This window comes from Motacilla alba, chromosome 1 (genome assembly GCF_015832195.1).
Source record: "Motacilla alba alba isolate MOTALB_02 chromosome 1, Motacilla_alba_V1.0_pri, whole genome shotgun sequence".
In the NCBI taxonomy this organism is placed as follows: Eukaryota; Metazoa; Chordata; class Aves; order Passeriformes; family Motacillidae; genus Motacilla; species Motacilla alba.
The window spans coordinates 51,652,506-51,666,514 of NC_052016.1; the positions used below are offsets into that span (position 1 = coordinate 51,652,506).

Sequence of the window (14,009 nt, forward strand, 5' to 3'; positions counted from 1 at the left end):
ATCTAAGGCCAAGGACAGGCATGGCTGTGGCTGAGCTGGGGACCAACATGACATGTGACATAACTCAGAAAGGGCCTGAAGCTGCAGGATGGAGCTGTGCCAGGGTGTAGGAGGAGGACTGAGGTGAGGCTGGTCAGGGTCATTAAGGTCTATGAGTGCCCTCAGGGCCCTGACCTTGATACTTGGTGCCCCTTGTCCTCCTCACCATAAAGAACTCTTATGAAACACACAGATGTTTGTACTTATGAGTAGGAAAGATTGAGTATGCATGAAAGTGAAATCTATGGAGAATGACTGTTGCTGAAATAGGTATTGTTTAAAGTGAAAAATTGCTGCCTTCTCTGTGGTCATGTATAGGGCCTTGTTACTTTTAGTGTTATAGCTATACTCAATTTCTTCAAGTTACAAGAAAACAATTGTGTTTTAATAATTTATTTCCATCATTTATCGTTTCTCTCTCTTAATCTCTCTCAGAAGGACCTCTGGTTTTGCCACAGTTTTAGGAATAGTACTATTACAAGACAACTGAAGTTTTAAATGCCTTAGAAATTTCACAATTCTAACAGAGAGTTTGTAGCGTTTGTTCCTGTATAAAGGGGAAACTTTTACAAACCCCTGGCTGTTTCTCAGGCAAGCCCCTCAGGGTGAGAGGACACCAGAGAAATTAGAAGGATGGTTCCAGAGCCCTTGCAAGCTCCCAGACCTCCAGCCTGGAGCTCCATCCAGCATTTTACCTTGTATTGTGGGACACAGGACAAGGCCTTTTTGACTTTCTGTTTTCCTTTCCTGGTATATGGACCTCTTGGCTAATGAGCAAATTAATTATTAAAAAGCATCAGCATGGTTTCATGCTTTTCAGAACCTTTTCCAAGCATTCCTGACAGTAGCATAAAAAGTTGTTTTAGAAACAGGATGGCAAGATATGATTTTACTTTTTTTTTTTCATTGAGGTTTTATGTCTGTCATGACTCACAGACCTCTGCTGCTGTTCTGTTATGAAAGAGATGAGCCCTGCAGGCAAAACACAGACCAGGTGAGCAAAGACAGCATGTTCAAACACAGCACTTCTACTGTACATTTACTCAGGAAAAGAGTAAACTTACTCCAGTGCTGGGACAGCAGGAAGTCTACACAGGAGGGGTTTTGCCTGTATGTTTTTTCTATTACAGGCAGACATAAAATGCTTAAACTGGCAGCTGAGCCCTGTGACAGTCTGACTGTGCTAGACTGGGACTTTGTATGTCACAGTAATGTGCTGTAACTGTGGGAAACATGAGCCGTCCCCCAAAGCACATCCTTCAGGGTGGATCAGCATCTACTGAAAACAGCTTTTTATCAGGTAGTTTTCGCCAACACCATTTTTGTTTCAAGAATAAAACCTTCAGTATTGTTACTTATTCATCAGCTCAGTAATAAACCCCTAGAAAAAAGCATTGCATTCAGAGCTGTACCTGGGAGGAGAGATCTCCCTGGGCCATATTTAAGGGAGATTTTTCCATTCCCTCCTGAAATTAGTAGCTTCCTGGATTTTAAAGGGAAACCAAACATTTCTATGATCATAGGTTTCCCTGATCTCAGAGAGGAGGGAAAACATCCTTCAGTGATACACTCAACATATGTATGGCAAAAGTGGGGCTAATTAAGAGACACTCCCTTTTCCCTTGGCTTTATGGAATTCCAAACCCTCATCAGAGACAGCAATTATTTTGGGAGTCTTTCACTGTTCCCCTCATCAAGGTGTTTACTTCCGTCTTATGCCATTGCATAAATATGTAATTTTCTCTTCCTGATGTGGCACAATAATTCCACAGCCTGTTTTTGTTTTTAATTCTGTGTGCTGATGAAGGGCTAAAGCTCACTCAGCAAATTGTTTCTGACCATTGAACAACTTCAGAGCAAGGCAGACCTTCCCACTGGGAGGGGTTAAAAAATTGGTGAACCTAAGGGAGGGGTTAAAAAATTGATGAACCTAAAGGTAGTGTAACATAAATCTGCAGGTTGGTTAAATCTAGTTTGTTGAGAGATAGGTGCCCCTTATAGACACCAGCCTTACACCATGCAGTGTAAGACAACTCTGTCTGTTTGCAGTTTTCCTTGTGACTTTCTGCCAACCCTTTGCATAGTTCAAGGCTCTGAGCCAAGGCCATTAAGACTGACTACAGCTGTATTATGAAGGGTCAAAGCGATGTCAGAGCTTAAACCCAGCACCTTAAACACAAGCCCCACTCTATGCATTTCAGCTGAGTTTTGATTTTTCCAAATTTGTCAGTTTTGCCCTGTAACGAATGAGCAAATAAAGCATTAACAGCCTTGCCACAGAACTCTTCCTCCTGATTTCAGCACCAGAGTACTCACTCCAGCTCTGGGGTCCTCAGTACAAGAAAGACATGGACCTGTTTGAACCAGTCCAGAGGAGGCCACGAAAGATGATCAGAGTGACAGAGCACCTCTCCTATGAAGACAGGCTGAGAGAGCTGTTTAGCCTGCAGAAGGCTCCAGGGAGATCTTATAATAGCTTTCAGTATATAAAAAGTGGCTTATGACACCAAGCTGAGCGGGGAGGCTGATGCACTTCAGGGGTGGCATGCCATCCAGAGGGAGCTGGGCCTGTGGGACTTTCTTATGAGGTTCAAATGCACCTAAAGTGTGCATTCAAAAGTGTAAGGTGCTCCACATAGGTCTGGACAACTCCCGGTATGAACACAGGCTGGAAACAGATGGAGAGCAGCCCTGCCGAAGAGGACTCGGTGATGATGGATAAGAGGCTGGATATGAGCTGTCAATGTGCTCTCACAGCCCAGAAAGCCAAATGTGTCCTGGGCTCCTGGGCTGCATCCAAAGCAGCACGGGCAGCAGCCAGGGAGGGGATTCTGCCCCTCTGCTCTGCTCAGACCCCACCTGCAGGGCTGCATCAGCTCTGGGGTCCCAGCACAGGGAGGACAGGGACCTGTTGGAGCGACTACAGGACACCAAGATAGTCAGAGGGATGAGGAACCTCTCCTGTGAAGAAAGGCAGAGAGAATTGGAATTGTTTAGTCTGGAAAAGAGAAGGCTTTGTGGTCACCTCTCTGTAGCCTTCCAGTACCTGGTGGGGGCCTACAAGAAAGCAGGAGAGGGACTTTTCACAAGAGCAGATAGTGATAAAACAAGGGTGGATGGATTCAAACTAAAAGAGGGCAAGTTTAAACTAGACACTTGGAAGAAATTCTTCACTATCAGTGCGGTGAGGCATGGGAACAGGTTGCCCAGAGAAGCTGTGACGCCAAATCCCTGGAATTGTCCGAGGCCAGGCTGGATGCGGCTTTGAACAACCTGGTGTAGTGAACGGTGCCCCTGCCCACAGCAGAGAGGCTGCAACTGGATAATCTTTAAGGTCCCTGCCAACCAAATCCATTCTATGGTTTTATGATTCCCCCACACCATCACATTGCTGAGGACCAAATTTATGCCAGCACTAAGCACATACCCCTTTTCTAGTAAAGCTTTATTTTTTTTTCCCTTTCCGTTTCATGATCTCTATCAGTAATTTGCAGTGATTTCCTTGGTGCGGCACGAACTCATTTCTTTGGGTTACATTCCACACTTCCCACCCTAGCAGGGCCCGCGCCGAGCCGAGCCGGGGCGGAGGCTCCGGGCGGAGGCTCCGGGCGGCGCGGCCCGAGTGACGCGCTCCGGCTGCGCCCGGCCCCGCCCCGCCCCGGCCCGGCCCGGCCGTGCGCGACCCACGCGGGGCGGCGGGGCAGCATGGGCCGGCCCGGCGGCGGCGGGGCCGCGGCGGCCGCCATGGACCCCGTGCGCAGCTTCGAGCGGTGGAAGAAGAAATACACGCGGCGGACGAAGAAGCTGCGCATGCAGCGCAAGGAGAGGAAGCGGCCCGAGTGGCAGGTGGAGCGGGAGAACATCGCCCGCCTGGTGCAGCGCTACCCCGAGGTACGGCCGGGCCGGGGCTGTGCGGGGCGGGCGTGCATAGCGGTCTGTGAAAAAGGGGTTCCTTCCTCGTGTGGCTTGTGTGTGGATAGAACCGGGAGGAGGAGGGATGGTATCTGTAGGTCCTGGGCAGGGTTGGGGAGCCCCCTGGTCGGCAGGGCTGTAGGGGGTGCCCGTAGCTAAGGGGTGTGTTGGGTGGCACTGCTCTGCGGCCGGCAGTGGGCTCTTACTGTCACGAAGTCGGCATGAGGCTGTGTTCTTTCTCCCCAAGCAGAGGAGGAGGGGCCAGCAGCTGCAGTTCCAGGGGTTTTGGTGGAGGGGACTGGACCCTCGAGCGGGGGAGTTTGTGGTTAGGAGGGCAGCGAGGAGGAGGAGGAGGAGGAGGCTGAAGCAGGCTGTAACCAGGGGCGCTTGGCCCTTCTCACCAGGAAACGTTGATATCTCCGTGTTGGAGATAGCACAAGTTTGTCTCCACAGAAGGCGCACGATGGGCAAACCATCAGTATGAATGCATGTGATGTTTAGCCTCAAGTCAGGAAATAGGTATTTGAATGCGAGGACTGAAGTGAGTGGTGTTGGTTTTGTTTCTCAGAGCCCCTTGAATTCCTGCGGGTCATTGTCGGCTTTGGAGTCACACTGATCAGTGGAAAGCAGCGTAGTTGTGAATAACGGGTTAGATGCCTGCTGCCTGTGGTGCTGCTCTGCCTCCTGCCAGCTTTTGCTGAGTTTGCAGGGCAGTTGTACTTGGTTATGCAGCGCTCGGCACAGCTGGTGGTAATGACTTTTTGGTGGTTGTAGTTTGATTGAGCAGAAAGTAATGACAAGAGATATAGAAAAAATGCATCTGTAACCATAAAGAGGTCATGTTAGCTCCATTAGTTAAGATTCAGCAAGTTAGTATTCTTGAGCTTCACTGGATCATTTGCTTTGCTGTTTGAAAACAAATGGCATGTTCCTCTACTCCTAGCCTAGCCTTGGCTATGTGAATGTTTATGGATGCTTCCATGTCACTAATGTGACTGCACATGCATCTGTTTCTGGGCATGGGTGATAGTTCTGTTCCATTGTGCAGCTTGGGGCAGCATAGGTGAGGGTTGGATAGGGGAAGGTTGTGTTTGTGCGTGCTTCTGGGTGTTGAAGAAAAGAGTCTTGTAACGTTCAGGCATGTTTTCATCAGAATTAAGAAAGAGTACACGTATGCTTGTATTAGGAAAGTTCTGGGGGCTCTTGGTCTCACCTCTGCTGAGGCTTTGCTGTCCTTTTGCTCCAGGATTCTCTTGCCTGTGAACATATGGTTGAATGCCCACCTAACTTTCTGTCTTCAGTCCTTCAGATAGTCTTTTCTGGTTCCTGACACTGTTTTCCACTGGGTCTCCAGTGTTTCTTCCATATTACCCTGGATCTGGTTAAAGTAGGAGTGGGAATTGAAAAGAAGTGCCATGTGCTTGGATCATCAGCAGTCTCCAGTGAGTTCTGCATGATGCAGATCCCCTAGGGAGAAGGGAAGTAGGAAGCTTTTGGGCGAGCTCCTCTCTGTAAAGAGCAGTGGCTGGGGTCTCTGGCGCACAGGCTGTGCATGGGTTAGATTTATGTGTGCGTGGAATGGTGGTAAAATGGTTGGTGGATGCAAGATGATCCAGCTTGACCTCCTGTCCATGATTTCATGTGTGAGAATTACTGCAGTGGATAAGCAAGACAAAATTAATAATGAAGACTCAACCACTATACTTTGTTAGTGGGTTTTTTTTCCCATTTGTTGACATGTGATGGCAAGCGTGTGGCAGCATAGATGGAAAATGTGAAATTTAATTTCAGTGTGTCCATAACATGGGACCATATTGTGTGTTACATGTTCATAGATGAGATGCTTTCTGTTGATTCCGTGACTTCGTTGCCTGACTGTCAGGCCGTTGATGAACACGGTCTTTTCCAAACAGCTGTGCTCATGAAAAGCATTAACAGCCTAACTGATGTGCTGGGGAGCTGTTTGTGAAAAATCATTTCTAGTCTGCTTGGTGTCAAATTAGTCGAGTTAGATCAAAATAGTGTTGGAAGTATTTGGAATGAGCTGGCTGCTCTCATATGGAGGTGACTGGAGAGAGCACACGGTTACAGCTTCCCGGCAGATGAGCAGAGGTAGTAACTTTGGACAGGGAAACAAACTAAGTAGAAGCTGGTGGTGTTTTCCACTGGTGCGTGTAGATGTGGAATAGGATTATCAGAAGATCTACCTCAGACATCAGTCCTTATGCCTTTCATTTGGGCATGACTTAAAAACTTATCAGTACCTTCGGAGTTTAAGGGTGCTACAACATTCAGCTCCTGGAAGTATGTAGGGCAGAGAAATAATACAGAAAGCTTTGTGACATGGCCTTTCTGAACATTCCTTGCTCTTTTAATACTCACTTTTTTTTTCCTTGGACATCCTTGAAAGAACTAGGCTTATGCATGTAATGATTTTTAAATTGATTGAGAGAAGTTGAGGGTTGAAGAGTGGAACAATATTTGTCTTCTTTTTTGATTAATACATCTGTTTTTACTGAGTCATCTAAAGTTAAAAAGAAGTTGACTACTGAAATACTTTTGATTATTTAGAGCAATTTCAGATTGCTGCAATAGCCTATTTGATGTATCACAAACTTGTTAAAAACTATCCCTTCAGTTGCACATAATCGATTGCGTGAATTCTTTTTCTGTGTTAGTAAAATGCTTTTCCCTCCTATAGGCCTACTGTTTTTCTATGCAGAGAGTCTCTTGGCTGAAATTAACCAGAAACTGTATATATCACTGAGTTGTAAATATTTAGCCTGCGAAATAGTAAGACTGGGAATTACCAAGTGAATTTGCAAGTACTTGTTAAGAATTCCAATTTATAAAGGTCAAAAAAAGACATTTTTTATGGTGATTTTGGTAAGATTTTTTTTCCCTCCTCCAAGATAATGTTTGGCAAAAGTTTAATTGCTCTGTTAGGACACAGTGAAAGCTTGAAATCTGCCTTGCAAGAGCTTTACGTTGAAATGTGTCAAAACCAGGTTTTAATAACAGCATTATAACTTTTTACCTGTTTTTATCTTTTATTTATAGAGATTAAATTCATGTGTTAGGTTGGTTGTCTTGGTTTTACTGGAGAGAACTAGGCTGAAAAGAGTGCTGTTGTGATTTAGATGCTTTAAACAGCTTTAAGCTCTCAGTTTTCTAAAACAGGCAGAGCCTGTAAAAGGCTTGGTACTTGATACAAGGCTGATCTGACAGCTCAGTAGCTCTTTGTCTCAAGCCTTCTGTGGAATTGTTAACGCAAGATGTCAGGAGGGTCTGAAGACTGTTTTGCTTGGTCCTTGCTTTGGGAGACTTCTGTTCAGCAGTTTGTTAGAGATAAACAATACCTATTATAAATGCATGAGTTGTAAGGTCCAAGTTTGACATTTAGAACTCTCAGTTTATGGATTTTAGTCAGCATGCATTCAAAGCTGTGTAGTCTAGCTTCTTTTTCAGGCTTTATAAATTCAGTAGTCTCTTTTTTTTTCTTAAATTTTGTGGGTTTTTTTGTCCTGCTACTATTAGTTGTGAACTTTGCCAGTGAAATCTGTTCACATCTGCTAGAACAGCCTTGAAAATACTACATTTTTTCCAACAGCTGCACTTGACACCTCATCTTTGTAAATCATTGAGCAAACTCATGGACTCAAACACCTTTTATCGGGGACTCTGTGTGTGTGTGTGTAATTTACAGCACTCAAATATGGGTGCATACAGAGTACTAAGCTAGTAGGTGTTGGGACAATGAATTACTTTTTTAGTATTTTTTTTAACCCTGTATGACAGCTTAAAAAATTAAATACACCGAGTGCTAGAGGTTGGTGCTCTTCAGAACATAGGTGAACTCTTCTCGGTCAGGTAGATGTAACATTGCTGCAGCTCTGAGTACCCAAATACACCCTGCAGTGAGAATGAGCATATATTCCCAAGCAGATCCCTGCTAGCATCTGAAAACACAGATCTGAAAAGGACATCTGGGCTCTAGTAAGGTGGAGACCAGGGGCCTCCTGAGGTCCTCTTCAGTCTAAATTGCTCAGTGATTTCATGATGGTCTGAGCTTTATATTGTACTATTAGCCTGCATTATTCAAGTATATCATTACTTACTGAATAGTTTATGGTAAATCTGTGGTTTAGATTATGTCAAACTAGTATAGATTGCCTGACTAGTTAACTTGAATGAGGTCATATTGAACTATATATTAATGTTAACACTAACTTGTAGAATGCTATTCAATTCTTCTCTTACAGTTGGATTGTAAGATTGATTAAAATTATTTTGTTTCAGATAAATGCAAGTGAAATCCAAAGATTTTCAGATTTTCCATTGTCAAAGAAAACCCTAAAAGGTGAGTATAGAACTTTTCTTTGGAAAAGTAATATAAGTAAAAGGGAATACATTGTTTTTCTGCATCTGAACTTTTTTTTTCCTTTAAGTTTTAGGTAAGTATTGCCATGTACAGCATTTTCTAAACAGAGCAATGCAGTTGGGGGCCAGACAAAATTGAATAGCTTTTTTTTCTTTCTTATTCTTTTTATTCCTCTTCCCATCTCACACTCTCTCTTCCTACTCTGCAAACACCAGGACTGCAGGAATCTCAGTATCGTGTGGTGACAGAGATACAGAGGCAAACCATAGGTTTGGCTTTACAAGGTAAAGATGTACTTGGAGCTGCAAAGACTGGATCGGGCAAAACGTTGGCTTTTATTGTTCCAGTAAGTAATTTACATCCTTTTATTTCTACTCAAACCAAGTTATCTCTGAAATACTGATGTCACTCAGCTTACATTAGTAGATCCTGAGAGAAAAGTTGAAATTCAACTGATCTGTTTCAGGAAAGCCAAGATACTTAGGAATTGAATAAAGCTGCTTGAGCTTCTGAAAGAAGTGTATTTTTTGTGCCAGGAATATTCTGTGACCTAAAAGTTTCATTTTGATCCTTACATTAGTAGACCCTGTGTCATTTAGAAAGTGCTTTGTTCTTCTCTCAAGAATGTTTTCCTGGTGCAACTCTAGTTGTCCAATTTTTCTGGCATTTGAAAACCAGGTGTATGAAACAGAATGGTGAATTTTCAGTTCCTTAGATTTTTTTAATGACTGGTTTTCACTCCTTTAAAATGTTACAATTTGGACCTTATGTAACAAAGTTAACATTAGTGATTGTGGACTTCCTGTCAACTCCTTGAAATCACTTCTACATGCAGGCAGAAAAGTGGGATGAAAATCCCTGGAATGGATGTACATGTCTGACAGTTTTACTCAAAGCATCGTGATCTGCATTTCATTTCTTCAGTTGAGACGTGTGCTTAAAGTGCACATATAAGTGGATACAAACCCCAAAGGGGAGAAATTTTTTTTATGGAGTTACTCTGTGTTGAACATTACTTGCATTTTTGTAAGCATAAATTTCTTTGGAGCCTGTTATTGTGAGAACAGTAGTAAGTGCTTTGAATACCCTCTCTAGTAAAGAAGATTTATGCTTTATGGTGGTTTTTAAAAAAAAAAAATCTTACTAGTAGAGAATAAAAAAAATGTAGGTGGCTTCAAAAGTCTTGTGAATTTAAGGAACAAGTGAGATTACTCTTACTATTTAATGTGAGAGTAGATGTACTTAGTTTTACAAACCTTATTTTAAAACAGTTTTAGAGAAGAGGGCTAAGAGAGGAGCTGAGGAGTGGAAAAAAATTAATTGTGCAAGTATGTTTACCAGCTCTCAGTATTTCAGAAGGCTTCAGATATTCATACCTGTAAAGTCCTTGTGTTAGGATTAGCTGACTAATCGAGTGTTTCTGCAGCATGAATTCATAAGAGGGGGAATAATCCTGTTGTGAGCTATATGGCAACTTTAGTTGGAATGTTCTATATATAATGTGTGGATAATACTGCTTCAAGTCTATAAGCCAGAATTAAAACTTCAATAATTAACGTTCTTCCAGGTGCTCATTCTGTTCCTGGTTCCCACAAAACCTCATGAGCAGAGAAATTTCTCATATTATTCTGTACTGATTCCTATTATCATATAAATGGCTTAATTTCCAGAATTTAGCAGGGTAGGATTAATTGTGCAGTGAAGTGTTTATGATTTTCCAGTCATTACTGTCTTAGGTTGGTACTGGAGAATTTTGCTTAACAGCAAGTATCATTACCATTAGTTAGAATTATATATCATTAATATAGATTATATATCATCAACTATGTAAAGTGTGCACTGATGTTTCTTCATATCATTATTTTAATTATTGTTGCTTTGTCTTTTTTTTTTTTTTTAATGACACTTTGATACTAACTTATTGCAAATTTTCCTTCTGAGTTTTTTGTGGTGATAACATGGTCACTTCTTTCAGGCTTTGGAACTCCTCTATCGGCAGCAGTGGACTTCAGCTGATGGCCTGGGGGTTTTGATAATCTCACCTACCCGGGAGCTGGCATATCAAACCTTCAAGGTTCTGCGCAAAGTGGGGAAGAATCATGAGTTCTCAGCTGGCCTTATCATTGGAGGAAAGGTGCGTGTCCTCTCTTGGAGTTTGCTGTATGGAAGCATAGTTGAGTGCTGTATTAAGTGCTAGTTAGAGAAGGAAACCTTGGGCTTGAAAAGTCAAGGAGGAGAGTGGTTAATGGGAACCTATCAGTGACCCACTATTTTCTTGTGTGCATTCTGTGCCTTTTCTGAAGCTTTTTGCGGCATATTTAAAGTCTTTGCAGTGTCGATGGCTGGGTGGACCTTTCTGCCAAGTCTTCCAGAATTATTCTGTTAATTTAGATTACTCTGAAATACCTTTTCCTCAAGCCACAGATGTGAATATACTGAAGAAATGGTGGTATATCTGTGGGAAGAGGAAAGCTGCTCCTTGACTATTCTTTCTAAGAGCTATTAATAGGTTAAAGTGGCCTGACTGTCTCTGGTACTGGACTTCTAGTCTGAACAACTAGAGCTAAGATGGATTAACTCAATTTCAGGATCTGAAAGAAGAGTCTGAAAGAATCCACCACATAAATATGCTAATTTGCACTCCTGGACGGCTTTTACAACACATGGATGAAACATCATATTTCTATGCATCTGATCTGCAAATGTTGAGTAAGTTTTTAAAGTACTTGAAAGTACTTGGGAATATAGTGTAACAGCTCATAATGGTGTGCAGCACTTCCTTGCATAAAAAGTTTATTCTTGTCATGTTATGTTGATGACAAGGCATTTAAACTTGCACATCTTCAAATCAAATTAGAAAACAGCAAAAGAAACCCTTTATTGTGTGTACTTTCTCTGAAGCAGTTGCCGACCATGCTGTCCCTAGGATGATAAGAAGCTGGGGATTTAGTAAGGAACCCAAACCTCAATGTAGTGCCCCGGATAATCTTTTACATTTGTCCTTACTAATGCTAAACTTACCTTTCTGGCTATGGCTCTTGTGTCTTTCCTGACATGATAATTAACTAGCTATATAGGATATCCATTGCAGCGTGTGTGTTTTGGACTACTTCTAGAAGACATTTTCTTTGTGTTTTAAGACAGATTTCTGCTTCTTTTTTTTCTTTTGTTTGCATTGTTAACATTGTTTTCATCTTTCCAGCCTGAACAAAAATTTTCAGTGTAATGAAAAGGTTTGCCTGCTTCTAGGAACTGCATAATCTTTAGCATAGCTTGAGGAACTTAAAAGCAATTAAGAAGCTAATGAAGCTGATAAAATGTGAAATTATGCTTGCTGCACTTAGTACAATTCATGGCAGTTAGACAAGAACTGCATTAAATGTAGGCTCTTTTAAAGCTTTGTCTCTGTGCCACTTGGTTTATACCCTATATTTCAATGGTAAATTCAGTTTAGGTACAGGAGAGTGTTTTGCTCTGTGACAAATACTACAACACTGTTTTACGTTCTGTGCTTTTATTTCAGTAAAAGGACAGGGAGTCTATTTGCAAATTGCCAAACTGTTCACTTGAGATGCTGATTTTTTTCCTTCTGCATGTGAAACTGAGGGCTGTAGTGCATAGATTATAGGAAATGCTATGTTTTTTGTTGCTGGCATTTTTAAAAACATTTTTAATGAAGTACAGGGAAATCTAAAGAGATCCCTGTCATGTACAGTAGTTAATTTAATCTCTGCATTTTAAGTATTGATAGAATTTTGTGCTATGTGGATTTCACATAGAGTTTTTTAATAAGTAAATCTAAACCCAGTTTTTTCTCGAATTTATCTTTCAATCTAGTTCTTGATGAAGCTGATAGAATTCTAGACATGGGGTTTGCTGATACAATGAATGCAATCATAGAAAATCTACCTAAGAAGCGCCAGACCTTGCTTTTTTCTGCAACACAAACAAAATCTGTGAAGGATCTTGCACGGCTGAGTCTGAAAGATCCAGAATATGTATGGGTTCATGAGAAAGCCAAATTCAGGTATGTTGGGAATTTTTTTTCCCCTGGGAAGGGTTAAATAGTGATCCTATTTAGCTGCTTCTCTGACAGTTCCCTGAATCGGAGGTTGCGTTGTTCATCCATCACTGGATCAGTGTCTGATCCTGCTGTGTGCCTTCCTGAAAGCAAGGAATTTCCAAATGAGAAGGGACTAGTTCAGACTGAATCACTACAGGGAGGGTGAACCTGTGCTTGTCTTGACTCCTCAGGCAGCTTTCAGACTGGAAATTTTTTTACTCAGGAGAAAGCTGCAGAGTGGATTATAGCCAGTGTGCTGGGTGTAGCAGCACTCAGTTCTGAGTAACTCCTTTTCTGCTGTTTGGCATCCTTGCCTCCCTCATGTGCGTGCTTATTGTGCAAAACCACCACAGATACAGTTTGTCTGTGTGCCATTTGTAAATCTGACTTTCCAAGGAGTTGCTTTCCTCTTGGGAAAGTGCAGAATGGCAGACTTGCTTGTGCATTCAGTATTAGATGCCTGAAAGAAAGCATGTGCTGGTAGCTGGCATGCGGTAACTCCCGTGGCTTCCTGCTGTGCTGCATTTTCTATGCATGTTTAGGGCTCTGGCCCTATGTGCACAAAATAGATTTGTCCTGCCCTACTGTTTGGAGTAGGATGGGAGGCCCTTGCTGGAAGGGAAGTATGTGATGTGCCATGCTCAAAAAATGTAATGTATCACTAAATGGCACATAATTTTCTTTTGAAATCCAAATGAAGAATGTTATTTTGCATTTCTGTGGGCTTGATCATCTGAGTGTCAAATTACTTATGAGCATGGATGATTCTTTTTCTGCTCTTCTGTGAAATAGGCATATATTTCCATATGTAAGATGCAGGAGAAAGGTGAAGCACAGAGATAAAAATGGCTTTCCTGGGAGCAAACTAGAAATCATCAGGAAAATGCATGGCAGAACCACATTGAATCTTGAAGAAGTTTTTACTAATTGATTTGATTATCTTTGTATTGCACTTCAAATACCTTTTTTTAATCAGTAGTACTATCAAAGGTATCTTAAATAAACATGATTGCCTGAAAAAAAAGTGTGGTTAATACCCTCTTATCAGAAGAGAATGTACATGCCTCATATGCAGTCTTCCTTTTGGCAACTATCTGTTTCACAGATCTCCCATGTTCGGTGAAGTCTATTTTAAAGTACATTCAATTTTTTTAAATATTTGGGAGAATGCAATTAGATAACAAACCAAATTAAAAGGAAGGTAAGTATTAATTTGTTTTAGAGTTTACTACCTTAGATTATGGCCTTATTAAAGCAATTTCCTCTGAAAGACGTAGAAAGTAGGAGATGCTGTGGTGTAATTCAAATTAAATAGAATAAAAGCTGGAGGAGTCTCTTGTAATTTCATCCTCCCAAGTGACCACCTTTACAAAGGTAATTCTGAATACCCGTAGTCTGTTTAGGGTGAAGTAGAGGGACTGTAGGAGACAATCATTTAGATGTGTTTCAAGGGCAAATATCCCCAATATTTTTTTGTTTTATTTCTGCTTTTAAGAACAGAAATGTGAGTTCAGATGGCAATTCAAAGCTTTAGAAAGTCACTTTGCATCTCAGTGTAATCAGTAGAAGTACATCAATGCTCTCTTTTTGTGCGTGATTAGACTCTGCTTTGAC

General features: G+C 41.8%; 1 protein-coding gene across 1 annotated transcript in view; it reads left to right on the forward strand.

Moving 5' to 3' along the window:
• Nucleotides 1-3,691: 3,691 nt before the first annotated feature.
• Nucleotides 3,692-14,009, forward strand: part of DDX10 (DEAD-box helicase 10) — a 154,715-nt gene continuing 144,397 nt past the window's right edge. The window contains exons 1-6 of the mRNA XM_038163386.1: nt 3,692-3,930; nt 8,251-8,311; nt 8,548-8,678; nt 10,308-10,466; nt 10,921-11,041; nt 12,170-12,359. Of these exons, the coding sequence (XP_038019314.1) occupies nt 3,745-3,930; nt 8,251-8,311; nt 8,548-8,678; nt 10,308-10,466; nt 10,921-11,041; nt 12,170-12,359 (848 nt within the window). The 5' untranslated portion in view covers nt 3,692-3,744. The remainder of the gene's footprint in view (nt 3,931-8,250; nt 8,312-8,547; nt 8,679-10,307; nt 10,467-10,920; nt 11,042-12,169; nt 12,360-14,009) is intronic.